Source organism: Trachemys scripta, chromosome 2 (assembly GCF_013100865.1).
Source record: "Trachemys scripta elegans isolate TJP31775 chromosome 2, CAS_Tse_1.0, whole genome shotgun sequence".
NCBI classification, from domain to species: domain Eukaryota; kingdom Metazoa; phylum Chordata; order Testudines; family Emydidae; genus Trachemys; species Trachemys scripta.
In genome coordinates, this window is record NC_048299.1 from 56,453,151 (window position 1) to 56,476,221 (window position 23,071).

Genomic DNA, 23,071 nt, shown 5'->3' on the forward strand with positions numbered 1-23,071 from the left:
AAAAAAAAAAACTCACTCCGCTAAAATTGCCAAAGTCCAAAAATTCCTAACTACAAAAAATATTAACTAACCCTAATAAAAAAAACCAAATTATACACTGGCAAAAAAAAAAAAAAAACTCTTGTAAAACCGGTGCTTAGGAATGTGGTATTAATTAAATTTTGGAGTTTATTCTACAGGCTGCGGCCTGTGTTTTTAAATAAGTACCTTCAGCATGTATGCATGTATTGCCCTCCCTAATTAAATTTTAAATAACAAATACCAAAGGCACCTTGTTGCCACTACTCCCACCATCTCCTCCATTACACTATTACCCCTGTAATACATCCAAATACAAACAATGCCATATATCTAATAAAACCCAATGGCCAAAGCCTTCACACTTTAGTAATTTATTTAAATATTGTTTACAACAATTATTTTTAAAGTTCAAAATATCCCATATAAGCAAACAATTAAATAGAAAAAAACTAATCAAAACAAATAAAAATATATAACATCACTACAAATAAGCTTCAAAATTTTAAAATTAAAGTTTTAATGCAGTTAATAGAATGGCCAAACAAATAGTGTATCGTATATTTAAAAAAAAACCTCATTGTTTTGGTTACCCAAATAATAATCACTCATACTCAAAGAGTATGTTCTGCTACGAAAAATGTTACATGTACTAAAATAATCGCAGTAACTAATAATTTAACCTGTACCATATTACAAAATACCCCTTCCTATGCTATTAATGCCTCTCAAAAGTACCTAAAATATTCAAACAATAAATATAATATAATGCTATCCCCCCAAAAAATATACTAAAATAACAATAATTAATGCCACATTAAAAACTGTAAAATTTACCCTGCCCCTACACAGCTTTCAAATGACTTTCATGTATCCAAATTGCTCAAAGGGGCTGCTATTTGGCTAGCACAGCAAAAAGCCCAGGTCTCTTCTTTTTAAAAAAACAAAACAAAACAAAACAAACCACCTTAGCTAACCACATATAAAATGGTGCAAATAGTGCAGCAGCAATTTGAAATATTCTTAAGGACCAACAACATAATAAAAAATTAAAGCAACTAAAAAAAGCCACTGGTCTTATTATTAAAGCACAGCTAACCCAAGTGCAAGCTACAGTTGGTAAATTACATGTTATTTCTGCCCTTAGTTTAATAACCCAAAAGCTGTTAACAAAAACAATATTAAAAATCACTAAGGCAAAAAAAAATTGCAATAAAATCTAGTATGTTCAAAAATTCAAAGTTTCCTAAATGACCAACTAGTGGCCATTCAAAATAATCTCAAGCATCAAGCATGGCCCACTGCCCTTACTAGTGCTTTAAAAATGCCATCTAATTTGTGGCCATAAAAACATACTCAACAATTTTCAAAATAAATGTGCAAGTACTCACAGTGCTCCTTCCTTCCAAGCATATGGGCCAATAGGAGAGGTGTAGGCTCCCACATACCAAATCCTGCCAAGCCCATTAAAAAAAAACATGTAAAATTAAATAATTCACCATAATGTCTAAAAAATTTCACCATAATCACAAAAAATCAAATTATTTATTAGCTTGCAAACAAGTCCTACAATCAAACCTTAGGTATCAAACTTTTAATTAAACCACTTTAATATCTAACCAATTTCAAAATTTGCATTTACTTCTACTAAAGGTTCAAAAAATTTTGAACTTGCAGGGTCAAATCCACGTGCTTCAAAATATATATTAAATTAAAAAACATGCTTTTCATATAGCCTATAAAGTGTTTATTTTATGTACTAATTATAATGTAATGTGCTATATAACTAAGGCAGTAAAACAACCCCAGCATATTATTACAATAAAAACATTAATGGGTGTATTGCTTTTATTTAGTCTAAAAATATGTTGTTGTAATAAATGTAATAACAAAAATGCCTTTCATGTTCATACTGTGATAGACCCAGACCAGTTGGGAACAGCAGAGTAGCAGAAGGGAGATGTACTGGCCACTGGATAAGTAGTTTTCTGTTCCCTGAGTGAGCAGGGGCTGCTCCAGGCTAATAGACCACCTGACTCCAATTAACCTGCTAAGACTCAGGTGAGGCAGTTAAGCACCTGACTCTAATTAAGGCCCCTCTGATGCTATAAAAGGGCTCACTCCAGCAAAGGTAGGGGGAGCTAGAGGAAGAGAGTGTGAGTTGGGGGAACTGGGAGCAAGAGGTGTGCAAGAAGCTGAGAGGGAGTAGGCATACTGCTGGAGGACTGAGAAGTACAAGCATTATCAGACATCAGGAGGAAGGTCCGGTGGTGAGGACAAAGAAGGTGTTGGGAGGAGGCCATGGGGAAGTAGCCCAGGGAGTTGTAGGTGTTGTGCAACTGTACCAGGAGGCACTCCAAACAGCTGTAGTCCACAGGGCCCTGGGCTGGAACCCAGAGTAGAGGGTGGGCCTGGGTTCCCCCCATACCTCCCAATTCCTGATCAAACACAGGAGGAATTGACCTGGACTACAGCTTTTTACCAGAGGGGAAGGTCTCTGGACTGTTTCCTGACCCATAGGGTGAATCTGTGAAGCGAGCAAATCCACCAATAAGTGCAGGACCCACCAAGCTAGAGGAGGAACTTTATCACAATACTAATCATGCATTATTGTTATATCCAGTTAAAACTTATAGGGCTAATTCTAATCCTCCTAAGCTAAAAACAAAAATACAAAGCTTAATGCAATTAAAAATTTAAAAATGTTAATTATGCTAAAAAAAAAAGCACAAAGGGGGAGTGTAAAAGCAAAAAAAAAAAAGGGGGGTGGGGGTTAAGTTGCCATTTAAGTATCCAAACCACAGCAAATATTAAGCTAAGTCTTAGCCTAATATTGCAGAATCATTCCTATTTAATTCTGCTTATATTCTTATATGGCATTCATTGCTATGGTATCTGAGCTCAACCATGAGCACAACTAAACCTATGGCCAGGTCTACTCTTGAAAAGTCTTTGCCAGTAAAGCTATACCAGTATACTACACCTGCAAAACACTCCTAGTGTGCATGCAGGAGTTCCTGTTACCACTGAAATGACAAAAATTCCATTGAGATTAACACAGTTTGGGGCTTGGGACAATCATGTATTTGTGCTTCTCACCTTTTCCCCCTGCTAGTCTACAGACACAGATTTGAGATATAGAAGTCAAGGAATTGTTAAACTCTTAGGAAGAGGCAGTCCCTGTCACAATGTGTTTTGTACAATGCCTAGTAAAAAATAATATAATGGTAATGAGAGCATGGGGCCCTAGAAATAAACATACTTGAGGTGTAGGGTTTTGAGCAATATTGAAGTCCAGCTGGAAAGTAAAAGGTGGTGGTGGTGGTGGTGTGGTGAAGAAAGCGATGGGAAACATTGCCTTTTCTTTCAAAGGGAATTATATAATTTTACCCTGGACCTTGTGGAGGGGAAAGAAAAGAGGAATCATCGCCCATGCCTGAACTCCTTAATCAGGCAAAACTACCACTAGTTTCCCTGACTTTCCAAAATCCTTGGGCACTCACATTCCAGCATGATGAGGATGATATCAGCACCCAGATGGATGGGAAGATAATTATGGGATTTTGTTTTTGCACAGTGGAAAGGGGTGGGGAGCCACAGGGTTCTGTAAGGTGTGCATAAGTTTTCCCCTATAACTGATAGATGTCCCTACAAGCGTGCTGAAGAATCTGAGCTTTGAGGTGTTTTTCTTAATCAACTCTCTGAACTTTTTAGGAGACATTTAAGCAGGAAAGAACCACAAGTGGAGGCGTTAGTCCTTTTACCCATTTCTGGTCCCCAGAGCGGCATGTCTTCACCAGAAATGGTTTTCTTTTGGGCGGGGGTAACTGTGGGGAAGGAATCACTGATAGGAGATGTGATAGGAGCATGACCTTGAAACCCGATCCTTCGGTACGTGGAGGAAGGGAAACAAGGTAGCTGAAAACTGGGCGGCGGGAAGCAGCCTGCTGTTTATAAGGGCAGGGTAAGGCGGGCACTGAGGTTTCATAGATTATAGGACTGGAAGGGACCTCGAGAGGTCATCGAGTCCAGTCCCCTGCCCGCATGGCAGGACCAAATACTGTCTAGACCATCCCTGATAGACATTTATCTAACCTACTCTTAAATATCTCCAGAGATGGAGATTCCACAACCTCCCTAGGCAATTTGTTCCAGTGTTTAATCACCCTGACAGTTAGGAACTTTTTCCTAATGTCCAACCTAGACCTCCCTTGCTGCAGTTTAAACCCATTGTTTCTGGTTCTATCCTTAGAGGCTAAGGTGAACAAGTTCTCTCCCTCCTCCTTATGACACCCTTTTAGATACCTGAAAACTGCTATCATGTCCCCTCTCAGTCTTCTCTTTTCCAAACTAAACAAACCCAATTCTTTCAGCCTTCCTTCATAGGTCATGTTCTCAAGACCTTTAATCATTCTTGTTGCTCTTCTTTGGACCCTTTCCAATTTCTCCACATCTTTTTTAAAATGCGGCACCCAGAACTGGACACAATACTCCAGCTGAGGCCTAACCAGAGCAGAGTAGAGCGGAAGAATGACTTCTCGTGTCTTGCTCACAACACACCTGTTAATGCATCCCAGAATCATGTTTGCTTTTTTTGCAACAGCATCACACTGTTGACTCATATTTAGCTTGTGGTCCACTATAACCCCTAGATCCCTTTCTGCCGTACTCCTTCCTAGACAGTCTTTTCCCATTCTGTATGTGTGAAATTGATTTTTCCTTCCTAAGTGGAGCACTTTGCATTTGTCTTTGTTAAACTTCATCCTGTTTAACTCAGACCATTTCTCCAATTTGTCCAGATCATTTTGAATTATGACCCTGTCCTCCAAAGTAGTTGCAATCCCTCCCAGTTTGGTATCATCCGCAAACTTAATAAGCGTACTTTCTATGCCAATATCTAAGTCGTTGATGAAGATATTGAACAGAGCCGGTCCCAAAACAGACCCCTGCGGAACCCCACTCGTTACGCCTTTCCAGCAGGATTGGGAACCATTAATAACAACTCTCTGAGTACGGTTATCCAGCCAGTTATGCACCCACCTTATAGTAGCCCCATCTAATTTGTATTTGCCTAGTTTATCGATAAGAATATCATGCGAGACCGTATCAAATGCCTTACTAAAGTCTAGGTATACCACATCCACCGCTTCACCCTTATCCACAAGGCTCGTTATCCTATCAAAGAAAGCTATCAGATTGGTTTGACATGATTTGTTCTTCACAAATCCATGCTGGCTGTTCCCTATCACCTTACCACCTTCCAAGTGTTTGCAGATTTCCTTAATTACTTGCTCCATTATCTTCCCTGGCACAGAAGTTAAACTAACTGGTCTGTAGTTTCCTGGGTTGTTTTTATTTCCCTTTTTATAGATGGGCACTATATTTGCCCTTTTCCAGTCTTCTGGAATCTCTCCCGTCTCCCATGACTTTCCAAAGATAATAGCTAGAGGCTCAGAAACCTCCTCTATTAGCTCCTTGAGTATTCTAGGATGCATTTCATCAGGCCCGGGTGACTTGCAGGCATCTAACTTTTCTAAGTGATTTTTAACTTGTTCTTTTTTTATTTTACCTGCTAAACCTACCCCCTTCCCATTAGCATTCCCTATGTTAGGCATTCCTTCAGACTTCTCGGTGAAGACCGAAACAAAGAAGTCATTAAGCATCTCTGCCATTTCCAAGTTTCCTGTTACTGTTTCTCCCTCTTCACTAAGCAGTGGGCCTACCCTGTCTTTGGTCTTCCTCTTGCTTCTAATGTATTGATAAAAAGTCTTCTTGTTTCCTTTTATTCCTGTAGCTAGTTTGAGCTCATTTTGTGCCTTTGCCTTTCTAATCTTGCCCCTGCATTCCTGTGTTGTTTGCCTATATTCATCCTTTGTAATCTGTCCTAGTTTCCATTTTTTATATGACTCCTTTTTATTTTTTAGATCGTGCAAGATCTCGTGGTTAAGCCAAGGTGGTCTTTTGCCACATTTTCTATCTTTCCTAACCAGCGGAATAGCTTGCTTTTGGGCCCTTAATAGTGTCCCTTTGAAAAACTGCCAACTCTCCTCAGTTGTTTTTCCCCTCAGTCTTGATTCCCATGGGACCTTACCCATCAGCTCTCTGAGCTTCCCAAAATCTGCCTTCCTGAAATCCATTGTCTCTATTTTGCTGTTCTCCCTTCTACCCTTCCTTAGAATTGCAAACTCTATGATTTCATGATCACTTTCACCCAGGCTGCCTTCTACTTTCACATTCTCAACGAGTTCCTCCCTATTTGTTAAAATCAAGTCTAGAACAGCTTCCCCCCTAGTAGCTTTTTCAACCTTCTGAAATAAAAAGTTGTCTCCAATGCAGTCCAAGAATTTGTTGGATAGTCTGTGCCCCGCTGTGTTATTTTCCCAACATATATCCGGATAGTTGAAGTCCCCCATCACCACCAAATCTTGGGCTTTGGATGATTTTGTTAGTTGCTTGAAAAAAGCCTCATCCACCTCTTCCACCTGGTTAGGTGGCCTGTAGTAGACGCCTAGCATGACATCTCCCTTGTTTTTTGCCCCTTTAAGCCTAACCCAGAGACTCTCAACACTTCCGTCTCCTATGTCCATCTCTACCTCAGTCCAAGTGTGTACATTTTTAATATATAAGGCAACACCTCCTCCCTTTTTCCCCTGTCTATCCTTCCTGAGCAAGCTGTACCCATCCACACCAACATTCCAATCATGTGTATTATCCCACCAAGTTTCAGTGATGCCAACAATGTCATAGTTGTATTTATTTATTAGCACTTCCAGTTCTTCCTGCTTATTCCCCATACTTCTCGCATTTGTATATAGGCATCTAAGATACTGGTTTGATCTTTCCTCCCAGTTTTGTCCTGACTCTCCTTTCTCTCTGCCAATATAGCCCACACTCCCTCTTGTTTCCGACTCATTTCCCCAGTCTCCATGTTCCCCACTTATCTGTGGGCTTTGCTCACCTGTCCCCGTCGGACCTAGTTTAAAGCCCTCCTCACTAGGTTAGCCAGTCTGTGTCCGAACAGGGTCTTTCCTCTCCTCGAAAGGTGTTTCCTCTCCTCGAAAGGGGAGGGGGATAAATGAGGATGGGTGGTGGGGGAGGGAAGAAGGGTTGGGGGCTCAAATAAGGGGGAGGGTGGGAATTGGAGTGTGAGGGGAGAGGATGGGGAATGTGAGGGGTGGCAGAGGAAGTTGAGGATTTGGGGGTGGGCTGTCAGCCCTGAATTCTCCCCTTCTGTGTGTGCTTGGATCTAGGGGAGCCCTGTTCCTCCATGTGAGCTGGGATCTAGGGACCCTGCTCTTCTTGGAGTGTCTGAGCCTCTCACCTTGCCCCCCAATGAACCCAGGATCAGGAGGGCTAAAGAATATGCAAATTTAAACATCTGAAATCCAGAAAATGAAAAATTAAGATACACGTCACCCTGTGGGAGTGCTGGCCAAAGTGTGTGGGGGAAGGGCCTGGTGTGGAGGAGGGGTGGACTGGGAGGGCCTGGCACATGGCTGGGGAAGCCTGGCAGAAGCAGGAGCAGGAGTCCCCACTGGGGGTGGGTAGTAGGAGTGTGGGGCTCACCCAGCTCAATGTGCCGCTCAGGCTGCATAACCAAGGTAGCATGCAGCCCTCCAGTGAGCTGCTGCCTGGGATGTGTGTACTCAGACCAAGGAGCAACTTCTTACCTTTCAATGACTTCTATCGTGCCAGCTAATGCTGCTGTGCAACAAAATGTACTCGGGGGAGAAGTACTTAGGAATCACATAGCAGCCACATTGGCTTAGTAGAAAGACCACTGTGTGACCTTAGGCAAATAATTTAATAGTTGTGCCTCAGTTTCCCTGAGAATGATATTTCCTCTTTTTTAAACAGAAAAACACTTGGAGAGCGAAAGATGAAAAGTGCTACAGATGTGCTAACTACGTAGTGGTAGGAGGAGACTCAAACATAAGTGAATACTTCATATCTGTCTTGTCTCCCGATTTAGATTTCAACAGAAGCGGTTGAAAATATAAGAACTGTGGCTTCATTAACTAGTGAAGATGCATTCTATGAGAGATATAATGCAAGTTTGAATGGTCCATACAGGTAGGATTTGCTCTCAAACAATTCTGTTTTTTAAAAGCAACGAATACATGTTTTCTTAATTTGAAACTACTCAAGATTTATTCATATTACATTCATTTGCAGACTGAAAATATTAAACACATAAATAATTTGAAAAGATTTTGGCACTGTAAAATGTTTTTACTCAGTTTCTTTAAAATACGTTCTTAGATGCTATTGTGTGCAATGTAATTTTGTGTGAGAGAGAGAATGTAATGACCTGGTATAAAGTTTTTATTAACATGAATATGGGATGTTTACTTGCTTCACAAGTACTGCAGCAGAATGAGTTTCATAGGTCAAGTGGCAAAGACTTTATACTACATAACATCACCATGTATTATGACTTCTACTACAAGTAAGGACTTGCCGGTCTTGAAATAAGGTGCATTTCTTTTTCCCCTTTGGCTTTTTCAGTCACACTCCACAAACTAATCACTCCAGGGGCTAATGTCTAATATCCAAATATGTCAGACATTTTCCTAGTCTCCATTTTATTTAAATGAAATGATCTACCATCCATTTTGTTTCTTTCCCCTTAAATATGTTTTAAGTAAAAGCAGGGATTGAAAACGATAGTCCTCTAGAAATGACAGTTTAATGATTCAATATTCTATAAACCGTCATCGGTATGAGAAAAAAATCTATATTTCATTGGAGAAATGGGATTCTCAGCTTACCACTTGTCTCTAGTCCTCTCAGATCATTGTATCACAATATTATGATTTATAGAGAAACTATTTTGGGAAACATTTAAAAAATATATGAGCACTAGAGATAAGTGAAAATCTGAATTTCCATCCTGTGGTAAATTGTAATATTTCAACCTCTCTTTTGCTCTGAAGTGGGACAAAATGTGAAAATATATCAATTTTTTTCACGGAAAGAAAAGTTTTTTTTAGAAAAATTTCAATTTAGAAATGGCAAATCATTCCATTTTTGCTTTTTTTTTCTCCAAACAAAATATTTTTATATTCCTAAATAATTGAAATATTAAATTTTTCTTTTGTTTAACTGATCTGAAAGTTTTTGTTTCTATCTAGTTCAACATCAAACTGCATTTCCCTGTTTTGGAACATTGCCTCTCTTATGGGCCGGGCTCCCTGGTTGGACTACATCTCCCATGATGCAGTGTGGTCTCCCCTCTGAAATGAGTGGCATAATACATTATCGGAGTCACATGGCTATGGGTGCAAAGCAGAAATATTTCAATTCAGGTCAAACCAACCCCGAATAAAATATTTTGTTACTTTTTTCCCAATGGAAATTTTCAAATAGGCAGAAATTGCGTTTTCTGTTGAAAAATCATTTTGTCAGAACTAGAACCAGTTTCTTTGTCACAGCAAGGTCTGCATATAATTAAGGTGATCTAGTTTTACCATCCCACACAACAACATTGGTCACCATTTAAAAGTCACCACTGTACAGTGGGGTCTGAGTTGCTAGTTTTTCCCCTCCTGTACTCAGAACAGGCAATATCTGCAGTGCTTCAGTTATGCTGTATTGTAGACATTGACTTTTCTATGGTGACCACTACATTTATCCAAATTGTCCAAAAATTCAAGCATTCAAAGATCATAAGGGACTTATGGAAATTATCAATTTGCTTTGTGTCAGATTGCTTTGGCCATCCATAAACATTTATTCTAGAAACCAGCATTCCAGTGTTAAAATGTTATGACTATTAAAGGTAATTTTATCGTAAGGTCCAATACAGCAAACAGCTAGTTGGGATGAAGGGATCTCATTTGCCATAAATTCTCTCCAGAGGCACCTTCATGGAGCCCCTAGTGTGCAGCTTTATTAATTATTATTATTATCTATTTGAGTGAGTGAGGTATAGGGTTTGCCACTCCAATCCAAAGGTCTGATCTTCTTCCAGCCAGTCTCTGCTCTTGGCATTTCATGACAATTTTTTCTTTTAACATAAATCTTTTCTTTTATCAGGGACTCTCTAACAAAAGCCCCACTATATGGACTTATCTATGGAATAGCCCAATGTGCAAACTTCTTTCTCAATGCAACAATCTTCAGATTCGGGGCATGGCTCATTGCTAATTGTTATACAAACTTTGAAAATGTATTTATGTGAGTATACATCAGTTCAAAGGCAGTGATTTCAACACATGGTAATTGTGTATCAGTCTAGTTACTGAGGCAATAGTGCAAGAGGTCCAACAGTTTAGAATCTGGTCAGGAGTTCAATTCAGGCAGAAGGGTTATTTCTGGGAGAGGAAGCTTGAAATAGTTGTGTTGGCATGTATAGTGCCTGGCTCAGTTTATTTGCTATGGGAGAAACTTTTACTGCTGACACTTCATTGCAGACAACGGGCTTTGAGAAATGCTTCTGCGTGGAGAAATTATGTACCATTAGTCGCCCATAAAAATATTTGTAGTTGTAAACCTCTGTTTCTAATCCTTTGTGTGTAATTTTTCTAAGCCATAAAGTTCTAAAAATGTCACAATTCTCAGATTTATAGATAGTGTTAAGTCTGTTTATTTTAAAAAAGGAAAACAATATTTGTAATTTATGAACAATAATAAAAAAGTCTCTCTTTAGATGAATTGAAAGATGTTTTTGTTTGGTTTTCAGAGCCTTTTTTTCAGTTCTATATGGTGTTATAAGTGTTGGGCTGTCCACTTCTTTGGCACCAGATTTTGGCCAAGCTAAAGTTTCTGCCCAACGAATCTTTCAGCTTTTGGATTGGAAACCCTTAATTGACAGCTATAGTGAAGAGGGTACAAAACTGGTAAGGTCATTCAGAAAGTCCTTGAAACTAACAAACCTGGTGGTTCTGTATTGTCCTTAATTGTATTAATCTTGTTAAATTGCCTTTTGCAATGTCACAGAAGACAGGACCAGACAAGTAGGGTAAAATTTAACAGCAGTAACTAAAAAAATTTATATTTGCCCAGTGCCATTTAATACTTTTTTGCTTGAGAAATTAATAGAATACTTTTAAGTGTGGTTCTGTTCTGAAAAATGACTGGAAGAATGACATTTCATTCACCTGTTCTGTCCGTTGGATGTATTCTGAGGCCTTGTCTACACTATCGGGGTAAGTCGACCTAAGTTACGCTACTCCAGCTACGTGAATAATGTAATTGGGTTCAATGTAGCTTAGGTCGACTTACCGCGGTGTCTTCACTGTGCTGCGTGGACGGAAGATGCTCTCCCATCGACTTACCTTACTCTTCGCGTTCCGGTGGAGTACCAGAGTCAATCAGAGAGCACTCTGCTATCGACACCTGCAAATTAATTGTGGTAGTATCGATCTCCCTGGAAGTGAAGAGAAGCCCAGAGTTATAACTGCTTTCTTTAGCAATACAAGTATGTTTTCACTGCTTTTTACTCCTGTAAATTATGCAGCTGTGGGGGAGAATGAGTTAGATTCTATTCCTTCTTGTGCATCAGCAGCAGACTTGTTTGCTAAGTTCCAGTCTGTTACATCTGTGTAACAAAGAGTCAGGGTGGGTGAGTTAATATCTTTCATTGGACCAAATTCTGTTGGTGAGAGAGACAAGCTGTCGAGCTTACACAGAGCTCTTCTTCAGTTCTGTATAAGCTTGAAAGCTTGTCTCTCTCACCAACAGAAGTTGGTCCAATAAAAGATATTACTTCACCCATGCTGACTGTCTAATATCCTGGGACCGACACGGCTATAAGAACGCCGCATACAACATTTGAGTAACCTCATTCAAGTCAAAGTGGTTGCACAAGTATTAATGAGGACGTAACTTGGCCTGCAGAACCTTTTTTTCCTGGTGATTATACGTGAGATGGAAAGAACCCAGGTTGTCTCTCAAAGTCCAGTGTTGACAGTTAGAAACTCATCTTTGTATTTGTAAACTGAACACATTTCATATTGTCTCTCAGTGCTTTCCATAAATGCTTTTACAAGCAGAACCAGCCTTTCAGAAACTTGAAATTGCTTTGGAATTCTAGCTTTTGGATAGTGGCCTCGATTCAGAAAAGGACTCAGGCACATACTGTAAGTATGCCTGTAACTCATGTGCACAACTTTAAGTCACACATGTGCTTGACCACTTTCCTGAATCAGCTCCACATGTCCAGACTACTGATGCTCCAGGAGAAATATCTTCTAGTGGATAAAGACGTTAATTGAAAGTGAAACCACGCTGGGCCAAATCCTGATGCCAGTGAAGCAGCTGCCTTTGACTTCAGTGAAGCTAAGATTTGCCCCAAAGAGTTTGAACCTTGAAAGTCCAGTTCTCTAGGTGCTGTAAGAGCCCATTGTACTCGCAGTGCTGGTATTGTGGTCCTGGAGCTGTCCCATCCACCAGGCATCAGAGGAGCCTCCCACAGTCTCTCCTAACATTTCCTTCACTCACCCTTGTCTTCAAGTCTTCTTCCTTGCTACCTCTTATACTCAGAGCTCCCTTCCTACATAAAAGAGCCAATCAGCTACCCTTTCCTTATTCAAACTTACATTTAAAGCATAGTTGTCCTTGAAAACTATGAATAATCCACCAAAGTAAAAATGTTTAACCTAATCTGAGATCTGATGTTCACCTTGTACTATGTTCATCCTCTGTACTATGTGTTGAAATTACACTATTTAGAGAGTGAACTCCCAGGGCAGGAACTATGTTTTCTTCACACAATGATAGTGTCTGGATTATATGTATTGATAACATAAAAGAGAGGTATTAGGGTTGTTTACTTACCTAAAGTAATGATAGTCCTTGCGAACCAAGCTGAAAAGGAATGATATAAATGAGAGAGAGATGAAGAAAAGAACAACTCAAGAAGGAGGTCCTGTACACAGAAGATATCAATCCAATCGCACTGCATATTTAAGCAATAATAAACTGACAGAAATGCTCTGGGTTTGACAATGCCATACCATTTCTAATTGACTTGTCAATGCTTTCATTTAAATGACCATACTGAGTTGTTTTTGATGCTTCAGTACAAGATAGACAGATCTTCTGTCATACATTTATATTTTCTAATGTTTCTAGAGTCAATTTGATGGCAACATTGAATTCAGGGACATCCATTTTGTATACCCTACAAGACCAGAAGCTCAAGTTTTGCAAGGATTCAGCGTGAAGGTTAATAAAGGACAGACGCTAGCCTTGGTGGGGAGCAGTGGTTGTGGCAAAAGCACATCCATTCAGCTGCTGGAGAGATTTTATGACCCTATGGCCGGACAAGTGGTAAGAAGAGATTTGTGAAGCTGTTAATGCTTGGAGCTTATAGAACTGTTCTTCAAAGTATTTTACAAACATTAAGTCATCCGCACAACACCCCTTTGAGGTGGATAAGTGTTTTTATGGGTCCGGGTAGGTAGAGAAGACTTGGGACTTGCTTAAGGTAGAGCCAGGAGTAGAACTTTGGATCTTCTGACTCCCCATCCTGGCTTTAGATCACTAGATTGCATCTCTTTGTTGATTTACTTAATATATTGGAGGGGGCATAAGAATATACTTCCCATAATGTAACCCTTGTCCCTAGTCCTGTAGTCATGTTAACATGACACAATTTGAGGTCTAATTCATCACTTGATGGGACTTTTATGCAAGTCCTATTAATGATGATGAGAGCTCCAAGAAGAATAGCCTAGAGATGGTGAGTCAAAAGATGTTTGAATAAATGCCCAAAGATGTGGATTCTTATTGGAGCTCTTCAACCGTCTAGGACTAAGAAGCTCATGAACAGACTTTCTCATGAGATCTCTGGTACCTGCCATCATCAGTAAAGATGGAAATTCTGTAGGCAGATCTCATTATAGATTGGCAATTCCACATCTATTATGGAGCTAGCAGAGCAGACGTGCACAAAAAAAAAAAAAAAACTTCTGAGAGGAAAAGGTTATCTGAGCTTCTTTAGAATTTTCAGAGTTTTGGTTCAGTTCAATTTTGGATGAAAGAGCCAATCATCTATTATTTGATCAGAAGTGGTTCACTGACCACTTTACTTTTACTGTAACTCTAACACAGGTCAGAGTTTTTTACAGATTGGTATTTTACATTTACATTGTACGCCTGAGGAGGAGTATTGCATTCTGCAGGGAATGATTTTTCCCTTTTTCTGTTTCTAGTTTGCAGATGGGTTTGATACCAAGTCTTTGCATTTGCAGTGGTTAAGGTCCAAATTGGGTATTGTGTCACAGGAGCCTATTTTGTTTGACTGCAGCATTGCTGAAAATATCCAGTACGGAGACAACAGTAGGGTTGTCAGCCAGGAGGAAGTTGAAGAGGCAGCTAAAGCAGCAAATATTCACACCTTCATAGAAAATCTCCCAGAGGTAAATGAAAATGTCTTTCAAGTCTCAGTGTGGGGTAAATACTCACTGTGACTTATCTAAGCAACTCCCATTAATGCAAAACAATATGCTTTTTCGTTTTTTTAAAAAAAGGTTATTTTCTTGTGTATACAATTCTCAAAGAGGAAAATAGGAAGCTGATGTTTAAAAATGTAACTTGCAATATATATTAACACAGACTCAGTCATAATTAGCTAATTTAAATGCAAAATCTGCGCTCCAGTTTTCTTGTTTTCCTCTACCACAATGATGTTATATAACAACTATAAAAGAGACATTTGATTCTAAACCTTTATTTTCATTTCCTCATAAACTTTGCCAATTCTTTTTTCTTTTTTGGCAGAAACTTTCTCTAGTTTTAGTCTTATCTGAAAGGTAAAATGTTTCAAGTACATCTTAACCTTCATGTTTGCCAAGGACTTAGTTCTCAGAGTGGAGAAAGACCTTGGAAAAGCCCAAAGAAATCGGGCTTCCTGTAGAGTTGCATGGAATTGAAAAAAACAATATTTCTTTTTCATTACCATCTAGTTTTTCAAAATGTACTTAGAAGAAAGTTTTGGATGTGTAAGAAATAAAGGATCACCTCCTGAGTGTGGGTCTCTAGGGCCTGGAAATTATAAAAGTCACTTGAGCTCTATATGCTTAAGTACAAGTGTCTTTGACTAGACACATCAGTGGTTGCACCACTTGGGAGTTAGTCTTTTTCTAATGCTGAAATGAATTTTCATTACAGAGCAGTTATCAATCGTGTAGCTGTAGATAAGCATTTTGATTCAAACAGTTAATAAAATCTTATAACATTTTATTTTTTATTAAAAACCATTACATTATTCTTTTTTCTTTCATGGTGGAAATGCTTAATATAGTACATTATCTGCTATTAAAGATATAACTTTCTGTTTCTAACTTTCCTTCACAATGAATATTTACTTATACAGAAGTATAATACCCGAGTGGGTGACAAAGGAGCACAACTTTCTGGAGGTCAGAAACAAAGAATTGCAATTGCTCGTGCTCTAGTTCGTAAGCCAGCAGTTCTGCTTCTGGATGAAGCCACATCTGCTCTTGACACGGAAAGTGAAAAGGTTAGTAATGTGCATTCTACCATTTGTAATACACACAAAATTACGTATCAGAGGGGTAGCCGTGTTAGTCTGAATCTGTAAAAAGCAACAGAGGGTCCTGTGGCACCTTTGAGACTAACAGAAGTACTGGGAGCATAAGCTTTCGTGGGTAAGAACCTCACTTCTTCAGATGCAAGTAATGGAAATCTCCAGAGGCAGGTATATATCAGTGTGGAGATAACGAGGTTAGTTCAATCAGGGAGGGTGAGGTGCTCTGCTAGCAGTTGAGGTGTGAACACCAAGGGAGGAGAAACTGTTTCTGTAGTTGGATAGCCATTCACAGTCTTTGTTTAATCCTGATCTGATGGTGTCAAATTTGCAAATGAACTGGAGCTCAGCAGTTTCTCTTTGGAGTCTGGTCCTGAAGTTTTTTTGCTGTAAGATGGCAACCTTTACATCTGCTATTGTGTGTCCAGGGAGGTTGAAGTGTTCTCCTACAGGTTTTTGTATATTGCCATTCCTGATATCTGACTTGTGTCCATTTATCCTCTTGCCTAGTGACTGTCCAGTTTGGCCAATGTACATAGCAGAGGGGCATTGCTGGCATATGATGGCATATATAACATTGGTGGACGTGCAGGTGAATGAGCCGGTGATGTTGTAGCTGATCTGGTTAGGTCCAGTGATGGTGTTGCTGGTGTAGATATGTGGGCAGAGTTGGCATCGAGGTTTGTTGCATGGGTTGGTTCCTGAGTTAGAGTTGTTATGGTGTGGTGCGTGGTTGCTGGTGAGAATATGCTTAAGGTTGGCAGGTTGTCTGTGGGCGAGGACTGGCCTGCCTCCCAAGGTCTGTGAAAGTGAGGGATCATTGTCCAGGATGGGTTGTAGATCACTGATGATGCGTTGGAGAGGTTTAAGCTGAGGACTGTAGGTGATGGCCAGTGGAGTTCTGTTGGTTTCTCTTCTGGGCCTGTCTTGTAGCAGGAGGCTTCTGGGTACACGTCTGGCTCTGTTGATTTGTTTCTTTATTTCCTTGTGTGGGTATCGTAGTTTTGAGAATGCTTGGTGAAGATCTTGTAGGTGTTGGTCTCTGTCTGAGGGGTTGGAGCAGATGCGATTGTACCTCAGTGCTTGGCTGTAGACGATGGATCGTGTGGTGTGACCGGGGTGGAAGCTGGAGGCATGAAGGTAGGCGTAGCGGTCGGTGGGTTTTCGGTATAGGGTGGTGTTAATGTGGCCATCGCTTATTTGTACGGTGGTGTCCAGGAAGTGGACCTCCCGTGTAGATTGGTCCAGGCTGAGGTTGATGGTGGGGTGGAAGCTGTTGAAAGCATGGTGGAATTCTTCTAGGGCCTCCTTCCCATGGGTCCAGATGGTGAAGATGTCATCAATATAGCGTAGGTAGAGAAGGGGCATGAGTGGACGGGAGCTGAGGAAGCGTTGTTCCAGGTCAGCCATAAAAATGTTGGCATATTGTGGGGCCATGCGGGTGCCCATAGCGGTGCCACTGGTCTGGAGGTATATATTGTCACCAAATTTGAAATAATTGTGCGTGAGGATAAAGTCACAGAGCTCAGCAATAAGTTGTGCTGTGTCATCATCAGGGAAAACACAAAATTACAGGGTTCAAACACTTCACTGCAAGAGCACAGGCGCTCCATCTACAGTACAATTTTGAAAGTTCCACAGAACAATCCTTAGCTCACTCTCTGTCTACTGCCTGCTTTGCAAGGTGTAGAGTGCCTTCAACTCCTGGTGTCTAAATTGGGAGCTGATGGTAGTCAGCAACACTTGGGGCTGGAGACAAAGTGGGATTTTCAGAACTCCTCAGTTTGGGCCTGCCTCAGTTCCTTCAAAGTCAGTTATGAAATCAATGGGACTTTTAATGGGTTCACAGTTAAGCCAATGCTGAGCACTTTGGAAAATCCCATTGATAATTAGCAGCTTTGAGTTTGAGACAGGTGTCTTCAAACAGTAGACTGTGATCTACTAGAGGAGGCCTTGTAAGGCAAGTCATCAGCTCCTTTCTCTTCCCTTCAGCCAGCAGCACTAGCAGCAAAGTGGGTCTCTTTCTGCACTATTTCCTGCTCTGTCTGGGGGAGCAGGTGTTGCTACAGAGACTCAGAGGGATCCACTCTGCCAGTAGAACTGCTGGCTGTCAGGACAGAATGGAGCAATGAGGAAGTTTAATGTTGTCCTGCCTCTGTCCGCTTCCCAGTCCTTTGAGCCACCTGCGTTCAGAGGGTTAGAGGCGACAGGCAGGAGGAGCTGGCTTGGAAAAAAGGCTTCAGCAACACCTGCCACCTCTCCAGTGAAGAGAGAGTAATTAAGCTGTCCCCTGCTGCTCAGCTGGCTGAGCTTCCTCACCGCATCCCCCATCTCCAGGAGAGGGGGAGACGCCATAGGGACCAATAAACTGTTCATTTGGGTGGGGACGCAGTAGAAGTGAAAAATGCCCCCGTGCAAACTGCCATCCAGTTGTGAGCCAGATGTCAGGATCCTGAACTTTGGATTTTTATGGATAACAAGAAGTGTCTGGCATTGCTGGTACTATCAATGAATGTGCAAGTTTTAGTTTCTCTAAATTTGGCATGTAGTTGGAAACAGACAGGATGCAATGTCAAATATAACACACACATTTGGTAAGCAGCCAATATTACAAACAGTTCATTACACCTCTGCAGATTAGTTGTGTTGCATGTTAATCTAAGTTTTATGTTGGTCCAACTAGATCCTTATGGAGCTCATTCTGCTAGCCTGTGTTCATGAGAGTAGTCTCAATGACTTCAGTGGAATTACTCACACAAATAAAGGTTGTAATATCAGGCCCCTGTGTTTGAGGCCTCCTTCATGCATGGGAAGTACTGACTCCTAAACCCCAGTGAGGAACACCCACATGATAATGTGAACTATTAAGGCAAAGGTGTTACTTAGGAAAGGGAAGATTCTCCAACTAATGCAGTGAAAAACTTATCTGTCCACAGATTGTCCAGAAAGCCTTGGACAATGCCAGGAAGGGTCGAACCTGCATTATTATTGCTCACCGCTTGACGACCGTCCAGAACGCTGATGTCGTAGCAGTGATTCATAATGGAAAAGTAGTGGAACAAGGGACTCACAGCCAGCTGCTGGCAAAGGAAGGACATTACTATGCACTTGTAAATGCACAAGTTTCTCATTAACATTCATGTTACAAACTAATCTATTTATATAAATACACACACAACCCACAGCTAAGTAATATTAAGGATGCACCTCATTCCTGAGATGTCTGCAGGTTCAATACACAGGCATGTAGTAAAAAACAGAGACAAGACATTTATTTTTCCCTTGTGTCACAGCTTTAGTGTTACTTAATCCTATTGGTAAAATGCTTTGGGGCGTGTTGGTTAATTTGAATCTGCTTTTATATTAATGATTACAAGCCTTTCGTGGAAATATATACACCTCTATCCCAATATAATGTGACCCGATATAACACGAATTCGAATATAACACGGTAAAGCAGTGCTCTGTGAGGGCGGGGCTGCGCACTCCAGCGAATCAAAGCATGTTCAACATAATACGGTTTTACATAATGCGGTAAGATTTTTTGGCTGCCGAGGACAGCGTTATATGGGGGTAGAGGTGTATTGACAAAATAGATCACAAACTGTTTGTTTATAAATTATTGTTAAAACCTGTATTATTGACCTCACAGAACTTACTGGTTCTTTTGAAACCATTAAGGCTATTTCAAAAAGACTTAAAAATAATTATTATTCACCCAATGACCATGATGGCTCCTTTTGGAGCTGATTAATGTCAACCATGTAAATAGCTATTTATCAAAAAACTGTGTGTGGGGGGGGAGGTTTACCTTATGAAGTTAGATTTAAACAGTTTTTTCAGCTTTTTAAATGGAATTTTAGAAATGTTTATTGATCCATGTATAGTCATAATGGTTTACACAGCTCTGTTATAATATTTTATTTATGATCAGAGAGTTTTTCCTTAATATAGTCAACCATCATGCTTAAACAACAATTGAGGAACCTATGTCATCTACTTATTAGAGAGACAGATAGACAGACAGACAGACAGACTCAGGCAGCTCTGTTTTGGGTTTGCTTCTGGCAAACTCACCTTTTGGTTTGCCAAGGACAAAATCAAAACCACCTTTGATTTTTGTTTAGTATTTACACCCTACAGGAGCTTGGAATATTTCACACTTTCAGATGCCTTTGCTTACTTGTGACAGACAGAAATTAAAAATAATTATAATGTCTTTTGCCCTTTTTGTTTCCCTGCTTCTAGGTCTATGAGGGAAACAAAATATAAAAAACATAAACTTTGCTCTCAACCTTGCCAAAATACTCTTCCCCATTCATCCTCATCCCCAATCAGCTTTTCTCAGCAGCTACCAGGAAGGGCTACTCCCACTATGGGCCATTGATCCTCTGTAGAGACATTGGGAAGGGCTGGTCAGTTTCTGCTAGCACCACCATGATGTGTGCAGGAAAGTGAGTTTTCACTTCTGGTTATAGAGAAATCAATGGCTGTTCTCACAAGTATTTCCCCATTATCCAAACTGGGATCAAATGTGTCCCTTTGTCTGGTTTTGTTTTTACACTGAAACCAATTGTTAAGTGAAGGTGAAGGTGAAGCCTATAATAAAAAATGTAGAAAATCATTCAAATATTACACAGAGAGAATTGCCTAACCCTAACCCAAGTTTATTTTAAGGCCACGTAATGTATGAACTATAGAACATCTGTAGCTAGTTAATGGGATCTCATAGTCACATCAACACAGATAATGTAGAGTAGAGGCCAAAATGCTTTACTGCTCAATCTGTTTCCAATGTGATAACTTTGAACTTGTTTTAATAGAGTTGGGCAAAACATTTGAGGAGATGTGCACAATTGGACATCAAAGCTTTAGAAAAGGGCTCTGCTTCGGTCAACCGACAGTACATATGAGCTGCCACATCCATTAGACATGTGGTCCTATCATTTTGCCATCTTAGAGAAAGGTGTCAGAATTACATATGATGTACAGAAAGATGACTGTACGTACATCATTCTTGGCATGTTGCTTAACGTTGTTCATCAGTGCATTCTTCTGTGGCAATAGCCAGCCAAATTCAATCAAGTCTGTATTGCTGGAAAAATCATTTTGAAATAAAAGGCCTGGAGGTATCAAGTATCAGATCATTCTTTAAAATATTGTGGGATTAGAAGTTGCTGGGGCCAGAACAACCAGTTCTTGCTAGTTAGTGTATTTTAGTCTATGCTTGGAGTGTGTATTCAATGATGATGCTGATCTTCTGTGTGGAGAAAGGACACGGCTCTGTGGCTGCATCTCACTTCTTAAAACATGAATCTGGAAAACCTCCCACTGTATACATCTGGCCTCTTCACTTGTATTTCGAAGAGGAAATTTAACAGGAAAATGGCAAATACGATGAAGGTAACATGGGTCGGTTCACTTCGTCTTCCACAATTTTACACCCCCACTACTTAAAAGAACCAATATTTATTTATTTTCAGTGTAAATATAATAAAGCACACCAATATCAGTCTCCCATTATAATTACAATGCAGAGCAATAAAACACAACACAACAAAAGCAAATCCCAGATGACATAAAACAGCCAGTGACCAAGAAAACAGAACAAACTCTTCACTTCTTCAGATTTCCAACAGAAACCCCATACAGTCAAATGCCTGTTCACGTATGTGGTCTGTGCTGCATCAATCTAACCAGATCTCTGTGGTGCAAGCATTAATGGTAACAAATGATGGCCAAACACTCCCACTCATGTCGGGGGGGCCCATAATCAGCCATATTCTCTGGTAGCTTCTCCCAATCCACCATAATCACCCCCCACCAGCCTGCTCTAATATTTACCCCAGTTTTACCCCACCACTGAAGGATACCCACTTGCATTTTCCAGTCCAGATCAGCTGGAGAGACAGCCCCAGACAGCCTGCAAACTGGTCGAGATACTGGCCATCAGTGAAAAGGCAAATGTGGTATTGAGCCACCTTTGCAGCTGCCAAATTCTGGAACCGACAGGCAACAACCTGGTACAAGACATAGGAGCCACGCCGGAGGACCTGTACGCTAAAATGGCATTTTAACCCCACCCGCTTCTGCCTGGCCACAGCTGCTACACTGGGCAGCATCTTTGCCACTCTGCAGCACTAGAGCGTGTCTTGGCCAGTTTGAAGGCTGTATTGGGCTGCACGGCCAGAGGGTTCCCCTACTTAAGAGGATTCCTCCCCTGCCCAATGTGGCCAGTTTGCACCAGTGTGGCCATGAGCCTGGCCCACAATGCTGGTTGTCACCAGCATTATGGAAAAAGCATCAGCCGACATCTACTCACTGACTCTAATGGCATCTCAAACCCATTGAAGAAGGGGGAGGGGCATAAAACCTGTATGATGCAATGTATGTTATGTTAGTGCTAGGATGACCAGACAGCAAATGTGAAAAATTGGGACAGGAGGTGAGGGGTAATAGAAAAAGACCCAAAAATTGGGACTGTCCCTATAAAATAGGGACATCTGGTCACCCTAGTTAGTGCTTATCTAAGCATGCTAGGTTATTGCTAATGTATGAAGTCCTGAGAGAGAAAAAGTGCACCAAGATATTGGAGAGCAGCCAAAACATAATTAACCATTCAACTCACCTGTAAATTCAGCATAAGTTGCTGTCAAATTTGATGAACTCTTTGGGGTCAGGAATCAAATTTACACTGATACATGCTAATTCAAACTGCAGCCATGGTGAGGAGCATAGTATAAATACTTAGACAAACTGACAGTAGGAGATGCCAATTCTGCTGGTGTTAAGGAGTTAAATGTCTTTGTATTCTTATTTGCATGAGTGTAGGACAATCCCAAAGGGTGCTGAAGTTCCCCATTCCCCTGATATCCATACTTTCCGATTACCTGTCACCAGGTTGTCAGCCAAACAATTTCCACAGTGGTAGCTATGTTTAACATTTAGCATCATTTCCTTCCCAAATGTTTCACCTCCTCTACAGTCTATAAAACTCCGATTCACACCAATCTCAAAGCTGCAGAGGATTGTATAACTGCATACAGAAGCTACTTCATGATGGCCTTATGGGGATAAGGAAGAATTTCATTGGAATCACCATTTGCAATCCTCAGATCCTTAGAAACTTTCTCCCTGTTAAAAACAGATTTGTTATAATTTAGGGAAATGAAAAAATAATAAGAGTTTATTCAATTCAGCTGAAATGCTAAATCAGTGTGTCTTTATTTTCCAGGGATTAGCTTTATGAGTCTAATTTAAATTCTGAGCGAGTTTATGAAATTCTGTGACACAATCCATGACAGGCAATAAATAATCTGTCTATTCTTGGCTGTAATAGACATAGATTGTACCAATGACTTTTTTACTTATGTGTTTATAATTATGAATATGTCTGGCTAATGGAGAGCTTTTCAGTCTTATGTCATACCAGTAGTTAGGAAAATTCCTGTCACTCAAGAGCTGGTCTGGTTAAATGTTAATGGGATATGACTTTTCCCAATTAGGGGAACCATGAAAATACTCTGCAGAATCGTTAAGGTCTATTCACCTGACATT

At 40.3% G+C, this 23,071-nt stretch overlaps 1 protein-coding gene across 1 annotated transcript; it reads left to right on the forward strand.

The window, feature by feature from the left end:
* Nucleotides 1–3,885: 3,885 nt before the first annotated feature.
* Nucleotides 3,886–18,968, forward strand: LOC117871702 (multidrug resistance protein 2-like). Its single transcript, XM_034759479.1, has 8 exons — nucleotides 3,886–3,909; nucleotides 7,991–8,091; nucleotides 10,057–10,197; nucleotides 10,703–10,859; nucleotides 13,096–13,293; nucleotides 14,178–14,384; nucleotides 15,341–15,487; nucleotides 18,451–18,968. The coding sequence occupies exons 1-8, from the start codon at nucleotides 3,886–3,888 to the stop codon at nucleotides 18,646–18,648; spliced, it is 1,173 nt and encodes a 390-aa protein (XP_034615370.1). The 3' UTR covers nucleotides 18,649–18,968.
* Nucleotides 18,969–23,071: the final 4,103 nt, after the last annotated feature.